We start from the raw sequence: 21136 nt of genomic DNA, 5'->3' as shown, positions 1-21136 counted from the left end.
AGCTGTATTTTAACAGAAAATACATTAGCTAGCATCCATCACTTTCGAGTACCAACCAGTATGCCTGACTGTGAAACTAGTGGACCCAATATCGAATACTGGTAGGATTAAGTCCCTGATTAAGATTTTTTTCCAGCATTTCACCTCAACCCATTAAATACTGGGTAACTTTCACAGACAGATCCTGGGCTCATTTCACCTTCACCTTCACCATCACCATCACCATCTTCATGCATCCTGTCTATTTTCATACTCTTGTCATCTTGTTATCATATAAGGCGAACAGAATCTGAACTAATTGGTGCCCCAACCTCAGAAAATGATTCTCTAACATAAAAAAAGTAGACAGAGGCATATATATCTACATGGCAATACACAAAGTATTAACAAAAACTTTTAGAGTATATACATACAGTTAAAAATTGAGACTTATTTACCTAACTTCTATGTAAGAAACTTATACAGTCTTTCTCAATACTTGTCGATGAAGACAGAATAATGCTGAAACTGGTCAGAAAGAGAAAAAGAAACAGGTTAGATCACTGGCTAAGAAGAAACTGCGTACTGAAGGATGCACTGGAAGAAGCGGTGAATGGGAAGAAAGTTTGGGGCAGATATGTGGATTATATGTGGAGACCAAGAGAAAGGCGAAAAAGAGGGAAGATTGGAGAATGCAAGGTTTGCAGTGAAAGACCTGCCCTTGGGCAAAAAGCTATGAATGAGAACTCAATACTTCATTAAGAAACATTGTAGGCTGATGACGTCGTTTTATCTTCTGACTACCAGAGAATCCTCTGGATCACTAGCATGCTTGCATACCATCCAACTGGCCCAAGTTCAATTCCTGGCCAGGTCGTAATGGAATTTGTTGTGAAGAAAGCAGACGCAGTTTCCATCATTCTTCACCTCCCCCTCATTCCACCTTCAATGACAATAGATAACAATAGGCTGGAGTGCTGGGTTGCTGATGCTGATGTAGGAAGGGATTGGGGCTTTTCAGGTACTCCTGGTTCTCTACCTCATTTGAGGATTGGCAGTGCTTTTCGCTCTGTATGACTTAAGCATCTCACTCCTCTTCCCTCTCTAACCATAGCTCGTAGGTTTGGGATCATTATATGTTCAGTTATCAGTGGCGGATTCATGACTTATCAAAGTAGCGTGCACGAGCTTTCTCATGTGGAATGGGAGAAGTTCTTTAGTGGTTTAGAGGGGATTTCCGGAATCAAGTTAAGTTCAGTCATAGGCATAGCTATGTGGACAGTGATCATAATTTAGTCGTAGAAAAATGTTGCATAAAATTAAAAACATATCAGACAAAGGAAAGGAAACATGGGACAAAGTAATTGGATAAAGAATAAATAGGACATTATTACAAGGCGAAAACAAATGAAATAAAAATGAACCACAGATACAGTGAGACATGATACAAGACAAAATATATGAAGTTTCGAAAAGAAGAAAACTAGAATCGAGGAAAACATGGATATGAGAAGGAGAAGAAATATTGCTTTTCATTCAAGTGGAACTTCTCCACGATCGTCCAATTTAAATCCAAACCTTTCACCGAGTTAATCTCTCAAATTCTAATATGACATAATGGAGTTTTCACTTTTAACAGATCACAGACATCTATTTTTTTTAGAAAACTAAACACACAAGCTTCAGCAGTGCAACGGTCAAAACAACAGCCTGGCCCCTATTGTAACCAAGTTACAACATTTTAGAAAGAGAAGAAGATAGTTACTCTGTCACTTCCGCACAGTGTAGCCATGGCTAAGGGTGGGGGGGGGGGAGATTCCCAGAAAAGTATGTATTTCATATGCTAGGAAGACGAGCTGAGAAAAAGGTGGAAGTTTTCTTTGAAAACCGTAAAACTTAACAAGGGTTTCGCAATGTGTTTCAACTTTAAATAGGGGTAGACCAGGTCATTGTCCTCAAAGATTTGCTCTATGCCACCTGCTACCTGCTTAGCAGTTACAAAATAACCGTACTATTATGCTCTGAAGTAAGCAATTTCTGAGAAATGAATACAGTAAAATCCCTTGTATCCGGCACCCAAATAACTGGCAATACCAAAACAATGGCACTTATGGCTAAGCCAAAAAAAAAAAAAATAGTCAATCATGCAAAAGAGAAGAGTCTGACGAAGATCTGAGTGGTTTTCGTAGATCGCACATGCTGCATATTATGTTTACTCTTTACACTGTTCGTGCATGAGAACACAGACAAAAAAAAACCGTTATGTCCCTGGAGTAGAGGGTAGCATCGGTACTGTCACTTGGACCTCGCAAACAATGCGCAGAGACGATATCTTTCCATTTAACACTTGAACTCGCCTGTTTCGAAGGGGTGTTGGAGGAGTCTAAATATGAAAGTGTGAAATTTCCTGCTCCTACAGCGCATAAAATTTTCATTCGAGTGATAGATAGTATCATGGCTATTACCGCTAAGCGCTGCTGTTGCACAATGAATTCCACGAAACACAAACAAAATGTTCTTATGCTCAGATCATAGAGTGCTACTTCATAGTCTTTACAGTTGCGACGTTGGCTACACTGCTTTTCACGTCACATGACCACCATTTAAAATTGTCATAAAGTTACGAAAACTTTTAGTATTTTTTACACTATTATGTATTACTGTATTACAATAATTATGAACTGATGATTGTACATTACCATATTCAGTACTAAAAATAAACATTGTATATATTTCAAAACTTTATTTTTAATTATCTATATGAAAATTACTACATTTCAACATGGAAAAAAAGTTTGTGCAGTACAGTGTCTCTTTACATAACCCATAAACGTATTTTCCAATTATCTGGCAAAATCAGTTATCCGGCACTGGCTTTGTCCCACAGTTGCTGGATATGAGGAATTCTACCGTATTGTCGGAATTTTTAGTCTGAGTTTTCATTAACAAAATAAAAATTAACATCAAGTACAACCGACTAATTTTAATCAACTTGATTATTCGATTAAATATTTCTGATATGTTAATCTTGCCACAGAAATTAATCGATTAACCCTCCTGCTACCAAGGTGGGTAAAAGGATTACCCCACTGATGATTTTTTAGTATTGTTTCCAATTTTTTCCATATTTATTTTTTAAATTTCATGTATTTGCACATTGTATATCTACTAACATTTTAAAATAAGAATTACATTAAATTCATCTACTTGAAGTAATTCGCTTTATTCATGTGGGGTGATCTTGTTATCCCCCTTGGTAATCTGTGTCATGAAAATTCCAGGATATGAAATTCAATCTCAGGCTTAATTTTCATTTCTGAGTTTGTCTGGTTCTAAATTATTTTCTTTCGTGTTATTTATGTAAGTATTCCTAATATTTATTCATAATATCATGACTTTTGGTTGTAAATTTTTTATTTTCATTTGTTGTTCTTGAGTGTTATGGTATGGTTATTCTAAAAGCAATTTTGTTAGAAATAATTACTAGTGAGGCCTTTTTTCGATATGTTCATTGTAATAGCTATAGGTGGTGTTCGAATATTTGAATTTTTAACAAAACTAAAATTTGTTTTGTTGGATTTATATTTTATTTATTTATTTTTATAACTTTTTATTGATTATTTTAGAACAAATGTTTTGGAGATGTTCATTGTTGTATAGATTGTATTCCAATATTTAAATTTCAACAAATAACTGAAATGATTTCCAATTTATGTCGTAGTACTGTAACATTCATAGGTTGTAGCTGTTTTTTTCCACCATACTTGCTTACAAATGGCTTTTAAGGAACCCACAGGTTCATTGCCACCCTCACATAAGCTCGCCATAGTTCCCTATCCTGTGCAAGATTAATCCAGTCTCTATCATCATATCCTACCTCCCTCAAATCCAATTTTAATATTATCCTCCCATCTACGTCTCCACATCCTCAAAGGTCTTTTTCCCCTCTTGTCTCCCAACAAACTCTATATGCATTTCTTCATTCGCCATTGTATCAAGACTATGTATGTCATATACTCTTGTCACTTTTATACGTTATTTACTAAAAATTATCAAATGTATTTATATTATAATGTGTATTCTGCTTGTTATATTTGTAATTCCTTCTAATATTACTCTCAATTTTCAGTCTGAAAGCATATGAACAATAGTTTGTTCAAGGAAGTGAATTTTAAATGGGTACAATAACAGAAGGAAATAAGGATGTGACCTATGAAAAATGTATTTATTCAAACACTACTATTTATTTACTAATCTTATTTTTTAAATATTTAGAATAAACGTTGTATAAAGATGAAAAGCCTTGGTATATTTTCATAAATGTATTTCATAACATATCTACTTCAACAGTAGACTGGTTCTTAATGCAACAATCATATGTTTCCTTCACACTATTCAAAAAATTATCAAATTACATATTTTACTCAAAGTTCTGTGTCATTCTACAGAGCAGCTGCCACAAAACCAATAACATATATAATGTCAAATTATGACATTGGAATCCTTGTGAAAAACTGAATATGTAACATCATGTATATGCCAGATACAAAAATCAGGAATATCAACACATTCATATATAATACGAAGAAATACAATTTCAGCATTCATTAATATAACAGAAATAATACAAAATGCATTAAATCAATCAAGAAATACTTTTCCAATACAATTCAACTGTTAATCACAATTAGACCACCAATACAATTATGTGCAAATTCACACAGAAGCATAGAAGCATTGTTACCTCCCACTTATGAAAATAATACTAAATTTGTTCTACAGATAGCCTAATATTAAAAAATATATATAAAATAAGTTGAGCATATTCAGTCTTTTGTTTCAATTTGGCACAAATATATCATAATATAGTGGCGAAATTAATACACAGATAATTCATACATATTATGCATTGAAAGACATATCGAAAGTTATAGTTCAAGGTCACTGTGTAAACACATTTCAATGTTTCACTTTTATACAATGAGGTATAAATTCTATCTACACACAAATGGCATTGACAATATTTGAAGACAGATGTTTAGAATGGGCTGACCTGGCAGAAAACAGAGTATACGGTGCCCTGAAAGAGAGAAGATATTTAAGTCTATTAAAGTTCTGTTGTAGCAAATTTTACCAATGACATTAAAAAAATTATAAGTTCCTTTATCATTAAAGTCCAATTTGCTTTTATCGAAAAGTGTCATAGTTTTCACATTAATCAAAGAAATTTTCAAATAGCATTATAGGCAATGATATCATGTATAATATGTAGCATATATTGCATATAGTATAATTATGTGGATTCTACTTACTGTACTATCAAATTTGTAAAGGGAATTCTTTTTTCTAAAGTTATAGATGCTGGAGCATGAAAATTATCCCAGTCTCGTAGGAAACTAGGTAACTTTTCAATATGAACCATTTGATAGTTGTTGCAGTAATATTCTATTGCATACTGTGGAGTACTAATTACAACAGTCAAGCATTTTGTCATGACTACATTGCAATAGTTTTATAAGTTGACGGAAAAATGGATTTTTTAAAAATTAAAATAACATTTAAAAGCATATCTATCATCGTGTTTCAAAGAAGAACTCATTTTTACTCAACTGAAGATTATATTCTTAATCCACATTCAACACGATATTTACATACTATGAACAATCGGTGAAAGATACCTAGAGAAGAATAAAGAAGTGTATATGGTATTTGTGGACCTAGAAAAGGCATTTGACAGAGGGGATTGGAACAAACTGATGGATTATCCTGAAGAAAATAAGTGTTGATTGGAAAGACAGGAGGCTATTCAGTAACCTATATATGAAACAACGGGTCGAAGTCAGGATAGGAGAAGAAATGTCTGAAGTAAGTGAAACAGGGAGAGGAGAACAAGGATGCCCTTTATCATCTACCCTGTTCAACATCTACTTGGAGGATTTGGTGAAGAACTGTTTTGAAAACATTGAGGGGTAAAAGTAGCAGGAAGAAGAATAAAGGGTATAAAATTTGCTGATGATATGGTGGTGTTAGCAGAAGAGGCGACAATACTAAGGGATATGCTACTGGAGCTAAATAACATCTGTGAACAGTATGGAATGAAGATAAATGCAAACAAGACGAAAACCATGGTGGTCGCAAGAAAAATAAAGGAGGTAAACTTACGAATTCTAAATGAGGCAGTAGAGCATGTGAACAGCTTCAAATACTTGGGATATACGATAAGCAGTAACATGAGCTGCGGCCAGGAAGTCAAAAGGAGGACAGCAATGGCAAAGGAAGCTTATAATAGAGAAAGGAACATCTTCTGCGGACCTCTGGAAAAAGAACTAAGAAAGAGACTAGTGAAGTGCTTTGTGTGGAGTGTGGTATTGTATAGGGGCAGAAACATGGACGTTACGACGAAGTGAAGAGAAACGAATAGAAGCATTTGAAATGTGGATATGGAGAAGAATGGAGTGTGTGAAGTGGACAGGCAGAGTAAGAAATGAAGTTGTGTTGGAAAGAGTGAGTGAAGAAAGAATGATGCTGGAAACTGATCAGAAAGAGAAAAAGGAATTGGTTGAGTCACTGGTTGAGAAAAAACTGCCTACTGAAGGATGCACTGGAAGGAATGGTGAACAGGAGAAGAGTTTGGGGCAGAAGAAGGTATCAGATAATAGACGACATTAAGGTATGTGGATCATATGCAGAGACTAAGAGGAAGGCAGAAAATAGGAAAGATTGGAGAATGCTGGGTTTGCAGTGCAAGACCTGCCCATGGGCAGAACACTTACGTATGTATGTATGTATGTATGTATGTATGTATGTATGTATGTAACTGAAGTGGAATGCAACTGTTTTAATAAAAATTAAACTGAATCAACAAAGCCTTTATGACTAATCGTCTATAGAGTTCAATGAAAATTGTATAGTTGCCACAACTGGTAACAAGAGAACAGCTAATCATAACACACAACTGCCATCTAGCGTAATATTTGTATTGATGAGATGGTACAAAAACACATCTGAAGACAGTTTAGTATTTTCGTAAGTCAATTATTATTTTATTGTATTAGAGTACAATTGTGTAATAGTCAATTAAATTTCACTCGAGTTTTGATTTTCTATAGTTAAATCAAAACCTCTAGTGAGATTACTGTGGCTAAAAAAGTTTTACCACTACAAAATATACTTCGACGAAAGTAATAATTAGAGAAATTGTATCTGAATCCAACATAATATTTACAAAAATATATCTGCAGTATAATGAAATTTATTTATAAAAGAGACTTAAGGAAAATATTACATTGAGTATGCATGAAAATATAGGTGAACAATTGTTATATATCTACCTTAGGACAGTTCATTGCCATTGTGAAAAGTAGTGTAATTCCTCTCAAGATGCTCGACAGTAATTACAATCACTTTGTAAAAAAGTAAATGATTAGACATTAAGCACACAGGTATTTTCCTAGTACCAGGACCACTTTTTCCATTCAACTGTTACTCAAAAAGTCAATACACTACTGCTCTTTTGTTTCCATTTCTTATATCTCCCTACAATGCATCTCCTCCTCCTTTCTCCATCTACCACTACTACCATCACCATGTCGCAATTTGTGCATTACATACATATACATATATTTTATTTTATAACTTATAACACCTTTTGGGCAACAAAGAGACCCCTGCTTGTCTATGCAGATGATGTGAATATGTTAGGAGAAAATAAACGATTAGGGAAAACACGGAAATTTTACTTGGCGCAAGTAAAGTGATAGGTTTGGAAGTACATCCCGAAAAGACAAAGTATATGATTATGTCTCATGACCAGAATATTGTACGAAATGAAAATGTAAAAATTGGAAATTTATCCTTTGAAGAGGTGGAAAAATTCAAATACCTGGGAGCAACAGTAACAAATATTGATGATACTCGGGAGGAAATTAAACACAGAATAAATATAGGAAATGCATGTTATTATTTGGTTGAAAAGTTTTTATCATCCAGTCTGCTGTCAAAAAATCTGAAAGTTAGAATTTATAAAACAGTTATGTTACCGGTTGTTCTATATGGTTGTGAAACTTGGACTCTGACTTTGAGAGAGGAGCAAAGGTTAAGGGTGTTTGAGAATAAGATGCTTAGGAAAATATTTGGGGCCAAGAGAGATGACGTTACAGGAGAATGAAGAAAGTTACACAACATAGAACTGTACACATTGTATTCTTCACCTGACAAAATTAGGAACATTAAATCCAGACGTTTGAGATGGGCAGGACATGTAGCACTTATGGACGAATCCAGAATTGCATATAGAGTGTTAGTTGGGAGACCAGAGCGTAAAAGACCTTTGGGGAGGCCGAGATGTAGATGGGAAGATAATATTAAAATGGATTTGAGGGAGGTGGGATATGATGATAGAGACTGGATTAATCTTGTTCAGGATAGGGATCAATGGCGGGCTTATGTGAGGGCGGCAATGGACCTCCAGGTTCCTTAAAAGGAAGTAAGTAATTGTTAAGAGTGAAGAACACACATGGATGACCAGCAATTTCCTTGAACAACAAAATGGTGTAAGGCAAATGCAAGATTGTTACTTATAGACAATTGCTCTGCCAACACTAAAATGTGAATGATGCTTGACCATAGGGTTATTAGAGCTGGATTTTGACTGCTACACTACCAATTTGACCCCTGATAATTCTGTTTTTACGAAAACCTAAAAGACAAGCATTTTTGAGGAATTGAAGTCAATATTTATTGGCAGGGCAAAAGCACCAATTTTTACAAATGTATCAAGACTATGTACGTGAAAATGGGCAGCATTCCCAGCAATATCAATAATGCACCCAAAAATGATTGCTCTCTTTAATGTGCCCATGTGGTCAGCTCTCTCAGAAATATGGCTCAGCCTACTGGTCATACAGGATGTAGTAAATGCATCAAGCTAATAAAGTATTTTAACTAGACAATATGCGAAAATTCAAGTCAGAATAGTTTCCAACTCTCGAGTGTATTCCAGAATTGACAATACAGTGGGGAAAAAGCGGATTAACACTGGCAGGTAATTGAACTACTGTGAAATATGTTTTTCCTCAGTTCCAACTAATTTGCAGTTTCTAATGGTGTGACAAAATCGTAATTTCTGGCTCTACAGCTTTCTATTCTTCTCTATTTATTGTCAATCTCGTGCAATTATTTTCCCCTGTGTTTTTGTATCTTTATTCATTCCATCTTCCCATCTTAACTTTGAGCAACGCTGAAAAATATTTTCAAACAAATTACTTCTTACCCTTGCTTCTGAAATATTAAAGGCACAAAAAATCCATAGAAATTTCAGGACTTCATCCTATTCTAGTTGACAAACAGTGACCAATCGAAGTGCTTAAATATGAGCAAATTTCGGCAGTTTTATTCAGAATACTGTCTCTGATAGAGTTCAAGGCAAAATCTTTTGCCCATTTCTTGGTCACGTTCAATTTCGACACTGAATAACTTTTGCAAGTTCAAAACATTATTAAATGAATACTTACTTACTTACAAATGGCTTTTAAGGAACCCGCAGGTTTCATTGCCACCCTCACATAAGCCCACCATCAGTCCCTATCCTGTGCAAGATTAATCCAGTCTCTATCATCATATTCCACCTTTCCCAAATTCATTTTAATATTATCCTCCCATTTATGTCTCGGCCTCCCCAATGGTCCTTTTCTCTCCGGCCTCCCAACTAACACTCTATATGCATTTCTGGGTTAAATTAAGTATTATTGGTAAGTCATTCAAAGGAAAGAAGTCTCTATTTAACTTCACTCTTTAAACTACAAGTCAGTAATATCAACATGTGGTTAGAAACGAAACTGAAGCTGCACATGAACCTTGAAATACAGTTCACATGTTAAAAGACACAGGTCTGTCTATAGCTCTACTTCCAAGTTTCCTGTTTACCTCTACTGTACACGTGTGGCAACCAGAGACAAAGGAACCTTCAAATTTAATCTAGTGAATGACATAGGTTTTCCTTAGTTTCAATTATTATTTTCCATTTTTTTATGTTACACTGCAAATACATTCAAATAAATAATTTTTTCATCCTCGTTTCTAAAATATTACATTAGTCACAATCTTTACATTTAATGTATGCTTCACTACGTCTATTTTAACATATGCCCATGTAAATACCTGAGTTTACTCATAAGAAGATCATAGGAAGTTCTCTAGCCATTCCAAAGTTTCAGAGGCTACCAGGAGTGACTTCTCATAACTGTAACAGGTCTGAAAATTGGATTTTTCGTAAGAGAATATGAATACTACGTTATGCTTCCCATGCAACGGCACACCCATAATGCAAGCAACACAATATTTGTGCCCCTCCCAAAGCATTATGAACAGAAGTGTTATGTTGTTAAGATACTTTAAAGGATAAAAAATGCTCTGGAAATTTGGAAAACTGTATAATGTTTAGTGTTTCAAATGAGGAAATAAAATCACACGATTAAATTTTTCTTAAAGAACTTCGTACCTCCGCAAATGAGATCCAAATGGCTATTAACACAGTTATTTTATTAATATCACATGAACATAATAGTACATTATGCAACGAGCCTATAATGATAGTAATTAAGAAGCGAGTATGGATGTTTATGAAACGAGCGCAAGCTAGTTTCATAATTTTCATACGAGCTTCTTAATTACCATTATAGGCGAGTTTCATACGACTTTTTATGCTCGACCATATTTCTAACTTGAAATTATTCAGATGTATACATTTTATTTGTATCTGACAAGATCGGAAATGACCTTGTTCTAAGTCGTGAATTGTGAGATGTGCGCAGACGTGAAAGTATTGATTTTTTCCAAGGAACAATAATGTCATTGACCTTGATGTAATCCCATTAAACTTGGTATAACCTTGATTATTGAATTCGACATTGAAAAACGAGATGACAAATTGAATTTATTTGAATATTATTTACAATGAACGCTAATTATTATAGTAACAGAACATAACCTTCTGCGAGAGTATTGGATTTCCAGCCTCTGTGACTTTTCGCAAATTCTCTTTCGATTGCATATCCGAGAATAATCGATACTTGCGGTTTTATAACGGTACAAAGCTGACTTGTCATTGGCTGAACACCTGTAAGCTGAGTTGTCATTGGCTGAAAACACCTGTACTTTAATGAATAGGTGTACTTTAATGACATGCATTAAAGGACTGCTACCAGGTGTATAATTACTACATTTCGGCATGGTCGAGCATAAAAATCATTATTATTACTGTATTGTAATTTCCATAAAGAAAAACTGATCAAATATGGTTTTGTTGAAATTAAAAGCCACTGTAAAATATTTAAACTATTAATTAGTTCATAACAAAACCTCCCACAAACTGCGCACACAGTTGGATTTCCAAAGCAGATAAAAAATATACTGTAACAAATTAGCTCTCATACTAAAAGAAAGGCTATGAAAATTTACTTGAAATGTTGCATTAAGAACTTTGAGTAGTCACGTGATATGCTCTCCAGCTGAGTGAGCACTATCTACCTACAGCTGGATGCAACCTTGCAGTTAATACGTATTTAGCTGTCTGTCTACTGCAGAGATTTAACAATGGGAGTTTTTTTGAGGGGATGTTTCAGCATGAGCTCATTAACAGTTCTGCTCTTAGATCTGCATTCATGCTTCGAGAGAGAAAGTTATGAGACTGAAAATAAAGTTTCAGAGGAAATGAATCATAGTTTTACGAAAATATTTCATTTTTATATTTACCTACATAATTCGTTGCTTCTGTATATGAAATTACAGCAATGAATTACAGCGGATTATAACCATTAGCAACCCGAGTCACTCTGACTGATAGCAAACATGAGAAAAATTAACTTGCCATCGTCAACTTTTCATGACTAACTACACAACTGGATAAAGACAATATTTTTCTGAGCAAATTTTCATTAACTAACCCAAATTTGGACCAATATACAGCGCACATGAGCCATGCTGGCAAGGAAATTGATCAGTCGTATACCAGGTAGGAAGTCACGTGGCTGCCATGAAAACAGCACGTGAGGTGTAGCAAATGCTGTGCTAAGATGACATGACCATGCAATGTCGCTGGCCTCTGCTTCTCGCTGTCAATGAGTGCAGTTCGTTATCATTGTGGAGCAATGGTAAACATACATTCATTAAGGGACCATATTTACATATTACAAGCCTACAACACATACATAAATAATAGGAAATCATGTGCTACAACCAGGCGAAAACTCTGATGTAAATTTCATGAGCGGCCAATGTCCTCTACAATATTAAGGTTATTTAATAAATTCAACGACACAGGTTCTGTAAATGACAGAAAAAGACGATAAAAGCATTGTGTACTTACAGAGGAAAAATTTGAGATTGGTGAAGCATTAGAGTATAGCCTACCAAGTGTCTGAGATTGTAGCACAGCAGACAGGGATTTGTAAAGCATCTGCAAGAGTGGCAACAAAATTACTGAAAGTAAAACCATACAGAATTCCATCATGTCATGAATCAGAGCCCCAAGACTACAGTCACAGGCTTAACTTTTGTAAGCGGATGTTAGAAAAAGTAAATAATGAAGAACTCAATTCCATATCGATTTTTTTCTGAAGAGTCTTGGTATCATCTGCATGAACATGTTGCAAACCAGATATTGTGCACAATTCAAAAATATTGTGATGTGCCATCAGTCACTACAGAATTATTGCAGTTTTCCTAAGAACAAACAATAAACAGTGCCAGATACATCCGTCGCATTTCGAAACCTCTGTGTGATGACTTACTGTGTGCAGAACATGTCTTTGTATATTTCCAAGAAAACAACGCAACAGCTCATACTGCATACGAATCCATGATCAAAGTATACTGGTTGTTTGGAGACAGAATGATGGTCTGCCAGATCTCATGTCTTGCGATTTCTATCTCTAGGAATGTTGCAAAATAAAATGCATAAAACTAAACACTATACACTACATGAACTGAAAGAAAACATACAAAGAGCGCATAGGTCCATTATCAATAGAAGAGCTAGTGCATGTGAATGACATTTTCTAGAGAAGGTGTGAAATATGCATACGAGAAAATTATGAGCATCACATACAGCATCTTCTGTGGGTAGGGTGAGTACCAAATGATGTTTTATGTATACCTAAGATTTAACAAATTAATTTGCGAAAGCACGCATGCAGTCTTTAGCAGCAGACACGTGGCTTCCTGCCTGATGTGTGACTGGTCAATATCCATCCCAGCATGATTCAGATGCACTGTATTTTCTATGCTTGTTATAGTTTGTCTTTGCAAGGTACCTATCAAATGACAAGGATTATAAAAATTGTGTGCTTTTCTTTTTTACAACCAATATAGATATGGAATTTCTCAGTTATCTCATGTATATGTTTTCTTACGGTACATCAGCTTAGTAGAATTTTCATACTCTTACATGACATTTAAATTTGTTCTTTTAAAAAAATACTTGGATTAAGTACAAAAAGCAGTAAATGGATTAGAATAATATAGAGTTAATTGCACATTAATGTCCTTCAGTCTGCATTTACTACACAAGTTTGAAGAAAAAAAATATCTCTCTCCCCTCCCCCTCCCCCCCCCTCTCTCTCTCTCACAAAAATATTTCACTGCAGAATCACAAGAACTTTGTATCTGTAAAAATGTCTATTGTTCAAAAACCATATGATACATGCCAGAAGGATTAAAGATGAAAACTTGGCAAACGTAAATGGATGAATGAAAGCACAGAATTAGTTTAATTGGATTACTGTCATTACGAAGGTCAAGGTTGTACTGAAAGTACCAGAATGCCATAGAAGAAAAACAACAAGAATCACAAGAATTGTGCGCCAAATATATACGCAATTAATCATAAAAATACAACTCAAGAAAAGGGGAATCACTCATTAATAAACACTCTTTTCAGCTTACTTTGCAGACTCGTAGATTATTATTTTTGTTAGCATATGATTAAATTCAAGCACGAAGAAGACCATACAGACATAGAATAGCAAAATGATCATTCCAAAATTCTATGGATTTCTAAGAATTGCACAAACAAAGCATATCCATATCAAGCAATAATAATTCATAATACATAGTATTCTGATTTCAATATTAAATAATCATACCAATTTTTCTGAACGAGTTATCCAACTTACAAGTTAGAACAGAACACCAAACACACGCCTATTAAACAATTAAGAAACGAACACTTTTTAATTTACAGTTCATTCGTAATAATAGACATATTCACACATTAAACCTCTCTTGAAACCACACGTAACTATATTAGTATTAAAAATGAAGCTGGACAGTATTATTGAAGATTTTCATGCAAAAATAAACCATAACTTACATTTATTTCCTCTTTCTGGCACCGATCAGATCATTTTAAATTTTAATTTACGTTTTATGTAACAACGCTCGCAACTGCAGAGGTTATTTCGGCATTGTCAGTGTGCCAGAATTTTGTCCCGCAGGAGTTCCTTTACATGCCAGTAAATCTACTGATATGAGCGTGTTGCATTTAAGCGAACCCGCAACTGTTAATCCCAATGTTATTTCCTGTAGCATTTCCATTCTGTTTTCACAGTAGCACAAATTATTACATATATGGGAGTTCTGTAAGAACTCAGAACTCTATCTTATTTTAACTACCCAAGGAGAGTTGTTCTTGTCTGTGCATGTAAGGATACTTTATGTACTGATGACAATAATGTCAATGGTAGCTTAAAATTTTATTTCCATGAAGGAAGGGCAAAATATAAAAGTAGAGGAAAAAAAAGCGTGTAAATATATTTTTTTGTAATAATATAAATATAATTCTACACTCCATGCAATGAGAAGATAAATGGTACAAAGATTAACACATACTTTTCCATAAAGGATGCATGTTTTACTGTAGAGAAATTCAAAGCATTTCCAGAACACCTATGTATGCCAGATTCTTGTATTCTCTTCCAATGTATTTCAAACAAATTACTTTCTGAACGAGCAAATATATTACCAACTATCATCTTCTCAATTCAAGACTTCTACCACAAAATTACATAATTTTCAATTTTGCGGTAAACAGAACCAAATTAGCTACCTATTCAGAATAACTGCTTCTTTGCTTCTAAAAACAAATAAAATTACTTGATATAGTTCAATGAGTGCAAAATGCAACCCTTAGCTAATACTACAATACCTTATCTGAAGAGGAGCGTGAAACTAAAATAATTATACTTCATAGCATGTTATATTTAAAATATTAACACAAATATTTTCAATATATAGACTTCATGTATCAAAATTTTAATTGTATGACAAAATTTCGAGTGCTGTACAATTGTTTTTAAAAGTTATGTACATTCATTTAAGCGATTAAATTCATTTGGAAACAAAAGGTGCCTACTGTACATAAAGACATTCAAAGTAGCATTATTCAGAATTATAATGTAAATGAATTTCATGGAACTCAAATGAAGTAATTAACAACACTATCAATAATTTCTATTGAAAAACTTAATTTACATATACATTACACAGTATATTATCTTCTTTTAGGATTAAACATTAATCCATTAAGAAAATGGTCTACCATAATCAGTAAAAGTAAACTGTCTCAGTGGTTTAGACATCAAATATGAACAGGCCACAAGATAGATTTTGGCGTCACCACATCTTGGACAAGACATCATGTTATTGGGACCTGGTCATCAAGGAAGCCATCGAAATCCAGCTAGATGGCAATAATTTCAACAGAGACGCGGATCTACAGCTGAGTACAGCATGGAAACCTGCCATCAACACGCTTCGACCACCAGCACATGGCAGACAGTCGAGACCAAAAACTAACTCCTGATTGGGCACTGCTTCAACCAACCAGAATGTGGCAGGCAGTCGGGACTAGGAACTAGCTCCTGACTGGTCCGCAGCGGGAAGCCCTACTGACTTATATATACTGGCTAGCCATAGTTCCATGACACTTCATTCCCTGAAGAAGATGGCAAAGCTAGTCATCGAAAGCTTGGAAGCAAATATCCAACTCGCCTGTCTGAGAACCCGAGAAGAGTTATTCTACATTTGAGTTTCTGACTTCAGGTGGGAAGGGGATATAAAACAGTCGAAGTTCCACTACTACCACTAACTTAAAAATAAACAGGTGAAACCTAACCTCCTTTTACTGTAAATATTAGCATAAGGGGTCTGACTCTAACAAAAAATTATAACGAAGTAATTAGTTTAAATAATCGCATACAATTTCATTTCTTTAAACTTGAGCTATTTATTAAAATAAGAGATGTACTGTCATATGACAAGCGTATTTTATTTTGCTTTAGTATAGTACTGAAAGTCAAAACTAGTATTGATATATTGATTCATTATATCACTAATAAATCAAATTTAAATTTAGATTTTCCTTCTATTAATTGGTGGCCACCAGATGCTGTTTCTACTTTTATGCAAGGAGATATACATATATTTACATTTATTACTCATAGACAGGGCCTATCGTCACTTTGTTAATAATATTGTGTGTATGGTATACTGGGTGAGTTAAGTAGTTCACTACTTATTTGGACACACATTTTGTTCCTCGTCATTTTATCTTAGTGTCAACATATCTCAATTAAAAAAGGTTAGTACAATGGATTCTACAAGCTAGTAACAGCCAAAATGCAGATGAATATTAAACAGTACCGGTAACACACTCTTATGATCTAATTCCAAGCATCTATAATTTTAGTCCCACTTCAATAATTCATATTTTGATTCAGCACATTTTCCAATTAGAAAACTTGTTTCATTTTCTATATTCATGTGTAAAACTAAATTTTACTATTCTGGCTTGAAATAAAAAGAACAAAAACACTAAGTCTCGTTAATAACAGGTGTCCCTCATGTAGTGCCTGTAAAGATGCAATCAAGGTTGCTTTTAGATTAGATTTATACATTCTGTTAGTATTCTTATAGTCGGAGGATAACAGATACTTTATTTCTCTTGCTAATGCCGCACATAATGGCATGTAGTAAATTGCACCTCTGGCTACATTTTTGGCAATTATGATGAAGAACCCTTTTCCGAAGTTGGGGCACGCATTAGGTCGGACTCTGTTCACCTTGTATGGTAGTATGTCAGCATGACATGAGTATGGAAGTAGGCATTTTCATGATGTTAAGAAACTCGTGTTTTTATAGTTTGCTGATGTCACAATTTCTCACGTATTCAAATACATTCCTTACTAATGCTTTGAATAATTTGAAATTAAGCTATCCAAAACATTTCTATGAAACAGAAGGACTAAAATGATGAACTTCATTTGATATTACAAGATGTTAAGACGAAACATATTAGAAATGAAGAGTCCACTGCAAGAATGATGGATGTCATTTGGAATACATTTTGCAGGAGAAGCAATTGAAAGTTTGAAATGCTTAGCGCTCCAAGCTTAACTGTGATTTTCCGATCATTACTGGACAATGACTATCAGTGTTAATGCCATATAACTCTCTATGTACATTCTGTATGTCTTAAGCTATGCATTGACAGTCTTGGTTCATTTTCGACAAGAAAGTGACATCCATCATTCTTGCAGTGGACTCTTCAAATATGAACACAATCTTTAGTGAGACCTCTCAAAGAAAGCAGTATGGGCGAGGTGTTCGCAAAAGTATACTATGTATTGAGATTAATTCTTAAGATTTCATCAAATAGTTGTTCTACAGAGAGAATTTTTTCCTATTTAAAGAGGATTAAACATATGAGGAGCATAGTTTCAAAACGTATTATGTGCAACTTACAATTTTTTTACACGAACGACGAAAAACTGGATTACTTGTAAACCGGAGAAGTTTTCAAAACACTACACAAAACCATTTTTAAGTACCTGTTTCACAGTTTACAAATATGACGACTTGGAACCATCAGACTTCACAGCATGAAAGATAAATATACAGAAATTAACAAATTTAATTTCGTCTACTGGGGGACTTAATCGTTTTGAAACGATGCTCCTCATATCTTAGGAATAGTTTGTACAACAGCAGGTTAACATCACTAGCTTTAATTTCCATCCATAGGCACCTTCCCACCAATGAATTAATGAAAACGCACACCTTCTATGAAGACATCATGAATGCCTAGAAAAGTTTATCTAATTTAGAAATAATAAGGCAAGTTAAAATGTTACTTACAATAATTCGATATTATTATTGTCACTGGTGGTAATATCAAAGCATGTTCGGTCATTATTGTGCTTGCAAACCAATAACACTTTCCTGAATATGGTGGCAACTACAAGGCACAGGACTTCTCTAACAACACAGCAAAAGCTCAGAACATGCAACACAACACACATACCGTACCAATACCTTAAAGATATCAACCATCAACCAGTGCTGTTAGATTAAAAACCAAATAAGTTATCATACAACCACAATGTACTAGTCACATTTTAGGAACACATTCAATACTACAGACCAAATTACTGTCTCTCCTTATATATTCATCCACTCACAATCGAGGTGGTAAGAAGCAAATGAGTGTAAGTGTACTTTAGTTACTTTCGAGAAAATGTGATTAAAAGTTACTAAGCTTTCGTAAATTCCGTGAAGTTTTCATTTTAAATGTTAATGTGTGATGTGTTTAAAAGATACATCCTTTTACCACTGAAAATTTAAATGCTGTAGTTTACCCTGGATGCACTTAAAACATTTTTTTTAGAAAGTCACTTACACCCATTTGCTTCTAACCACCTCAATTGTATATTACATGGAGTAAAATATAATTCTAAGAGATAGCAAATTTTTTAGTTATTAGGTACTAGCAGTCATAATTAGGTTCCAGATTCCTAAGTTTTAACTTATTTTTTCCTTGCATATTTATTAGAAAATAAGAACATAGGCTACTTTTGTGTTTTATACCCACAAGATTGTAATGTGTGAAGCTTATTGAACTTAAAAAGGACTAAATGGGATTTTTAGGCCTAAAAAAGACTAAAATGTCCTTTTAAAAATCAGTTAAATAAATTCAATTCATATTTTTTTCTTCCATCCATGTAGAGCTACCAGCTATTGTAAAAATCAATCCATTTTTACACGGATTGCACATGTTACATTGCTAGAGAACTGTTCTTGGGAGCTGCTGACAGAATATAAAGGAATGAAATGCAGTATTCTCTGAAAAGAGACTGGGGTAGAATAGGCCATTAACCTTGCATCTACCAACAACATATTGAAAAGCAACTTTCAGTTTTTGGGGTTGGCAATGGTTTTACTTCCATCAATTCTCTGACAATCTTAAAGGTATAACTTTCAGCATCCTCCAGCCGCAATTCAACACCTGGAGTCTGCGCCTCTGCTACTGAAAGACGCTATTGGCATCATGGCGATGGTCCAGAATTCTATCAATGAAATACATGGATCTGTAGGCACAGCGTGCGCTAGTAAATTGGTAAATATTCTGAAAAGAAATCCTGGGTACAAAAAGATGAAAACAGTAAGAGCAGTTATTCAGAGAAATGAGTTCACAGTAGAATTACCTTGGGGAGCACGAGCAATGGTATCTATGAAATATGTGCGAATGACATCTTGCACCATAGAAGAGTTGTGGCCTACAAAAATGTGCTACGAGACAACAGAAAAAATGTCCACTCGAAAACTTAGAAATGTGGCTGTGTACAGGAACAGTGCAGCAATGTGAACTCTGTTTTTATGAATGTTAGTGCTACATACTGAAATGCATGATACGCTTTTCATTAATATACATTATAAAGGTGAAATGGTTGTGCTATTATGATTTACCTCTAGCTAGTGTTGTGAAAATCCAGTATATGAGCATAAATTGTGATAAAAGACAATAAAAGATTAGCATTATATCATGAAGCAAATCGTCCTAACTCTTCTGTCTATATACAGTAAAACCTGTATTAAACGACCACTGCTGGTTCCATGAAAAACTGGTCTTTCAGAGGGGTGGTCCTCAAGAGGGGGAGATTGTTTACACAAATAATTGGTTAAAACGTTTCTATGTTAATCAAATAAAAACATGGGGAATATTGCTAACAATAAAAGCTTGAGATAAGAACTTTATTTCTTATTTTACGTCATTTTTACAATTTTCTCCTTTGATTCATTACATACTCCGCTTCACAAAATCATAAAATGAACTCTCTTAATGTTTTTTGATTTCGTTTTTACAACCTAATTTTCAAAACTATCCTTTAACATGTTACAAAAGTTCATTTATATGGTTCTCTATTCATACAGTCTTTCAGTGGTGTCGATTGTTGAATTAGCTGAATATTACATAAGGCTTCTTCTAGTGACATTTTTTCAGGTAGAAATTCTCTCTTGACTTTAACCTCGTCATCGGTGGGTTGATCACCGGATTTTTCTACTAGGTAGGAGGAAGAAAAAATAAATTATTGTACAGTAATTAAAAGTGACGATTTAATTTTACTTACAAAACGAAAAGAAAAATCGTTATACAGCATGAGAAATCTTACCTTCCAAGAAACGGTTAAACAGCGGTGCAAATAACCCTTTGTTATACCTCGGAAGCCATTAGCAAACGGTCATTGTACCTTTTTCCTAGCAATACCAATATTCCTTAAGGGATTAAGGACTGAGATGGGCATTCAATGTAAATACGGTAGCACTTAACAACTCTGCCAAACATCATTTCAACTTCTACTACTGTAACGAATTTCTTGGAATTTATTTAGACTACAGAAATGTAATAAAATACTAAATTGTAATTTTTCAAAAATAAAGTATGGTCTTTTAAAAGGGGTAAAACTAAGAAAATGGCTATTTAATCACTGGTTGGTGGTTGGGGAGAGAGGTGGTCTCTTAAAAGGGGTGTGATTTACATTGGTTTTATGGATGTTTAATTCGGTTCTTTAAAAAATCGGTTTTTAGGGGGAGTGATCTCTCAATAGGGCTGGTCTTTCAGACAGGTTTTATTGTACATCACAAGGGCACAAATAGCCACTGTAGCTGACACGCACTTTTTAAACCCCACTATCTATCTACATACATCATAATTATAAATTTGACATAACATTTCTATAAAACCCTAAGATAACTTTAAAAAGACTAAAAAAGGCTGATCTATGATAATAAAAGGCTAAAATTACTTTCATAAAAACCTAAAAAT

General features: G+C 34.3%; 1 protein-coding gene across 7 annotated transcripts in view; it reads right to left on the bottom strand.

The window, feature by feature from the left end:
- The window catches only part of LOC138708201 (mucolipin-3-like), a 46979-nt gene that overhangs the window by 683 nt on the left and 25160 nt on the right, over nt 1-21136 (bottom strand). For 3 of the 7 annotated variants that reach the window (XM_069838510.1, XM_069838504.1, XM_069838509.1), the window contains exon 13: nt 4186-5059. The exons of 1 other annotated variant lie outside the window; for it this stretch is intronic. In XM_069838510.1, the coding sequence (XP_069694611.1) occupies nt 4978-5059 (82 nt within the window). In that variant the 3' untranslated portion in view covers nt 4186-4977. 3 more of the 7 variants (XR_011334622.1, XM_069838507.1, XM_069838508.1) reach the window with 3 other exon arrangements.

The sequence above is a fragment of the Periplaneta americana genome, chromosome 10 (assembly GCF_040183065.1).
Source record: "Periplaneta americana isolate PAMFEO1 chromosome 10, P.americana_PAMFEO1_priV1, whole genome shotgun sequence".
NCBI classification, from domain to species: domain Eukaryota; kingdom Metazoa; phylum Arthropoda; class Insecta; order Blattodea; family Blattidae; genus Periplaneta; species Periplaneta americana.
The sequence above is the reverse complement of the archived record's forward strand: the minus strand, read 5'-3'. Positions and strand labels throughout refer to the sequence as shown.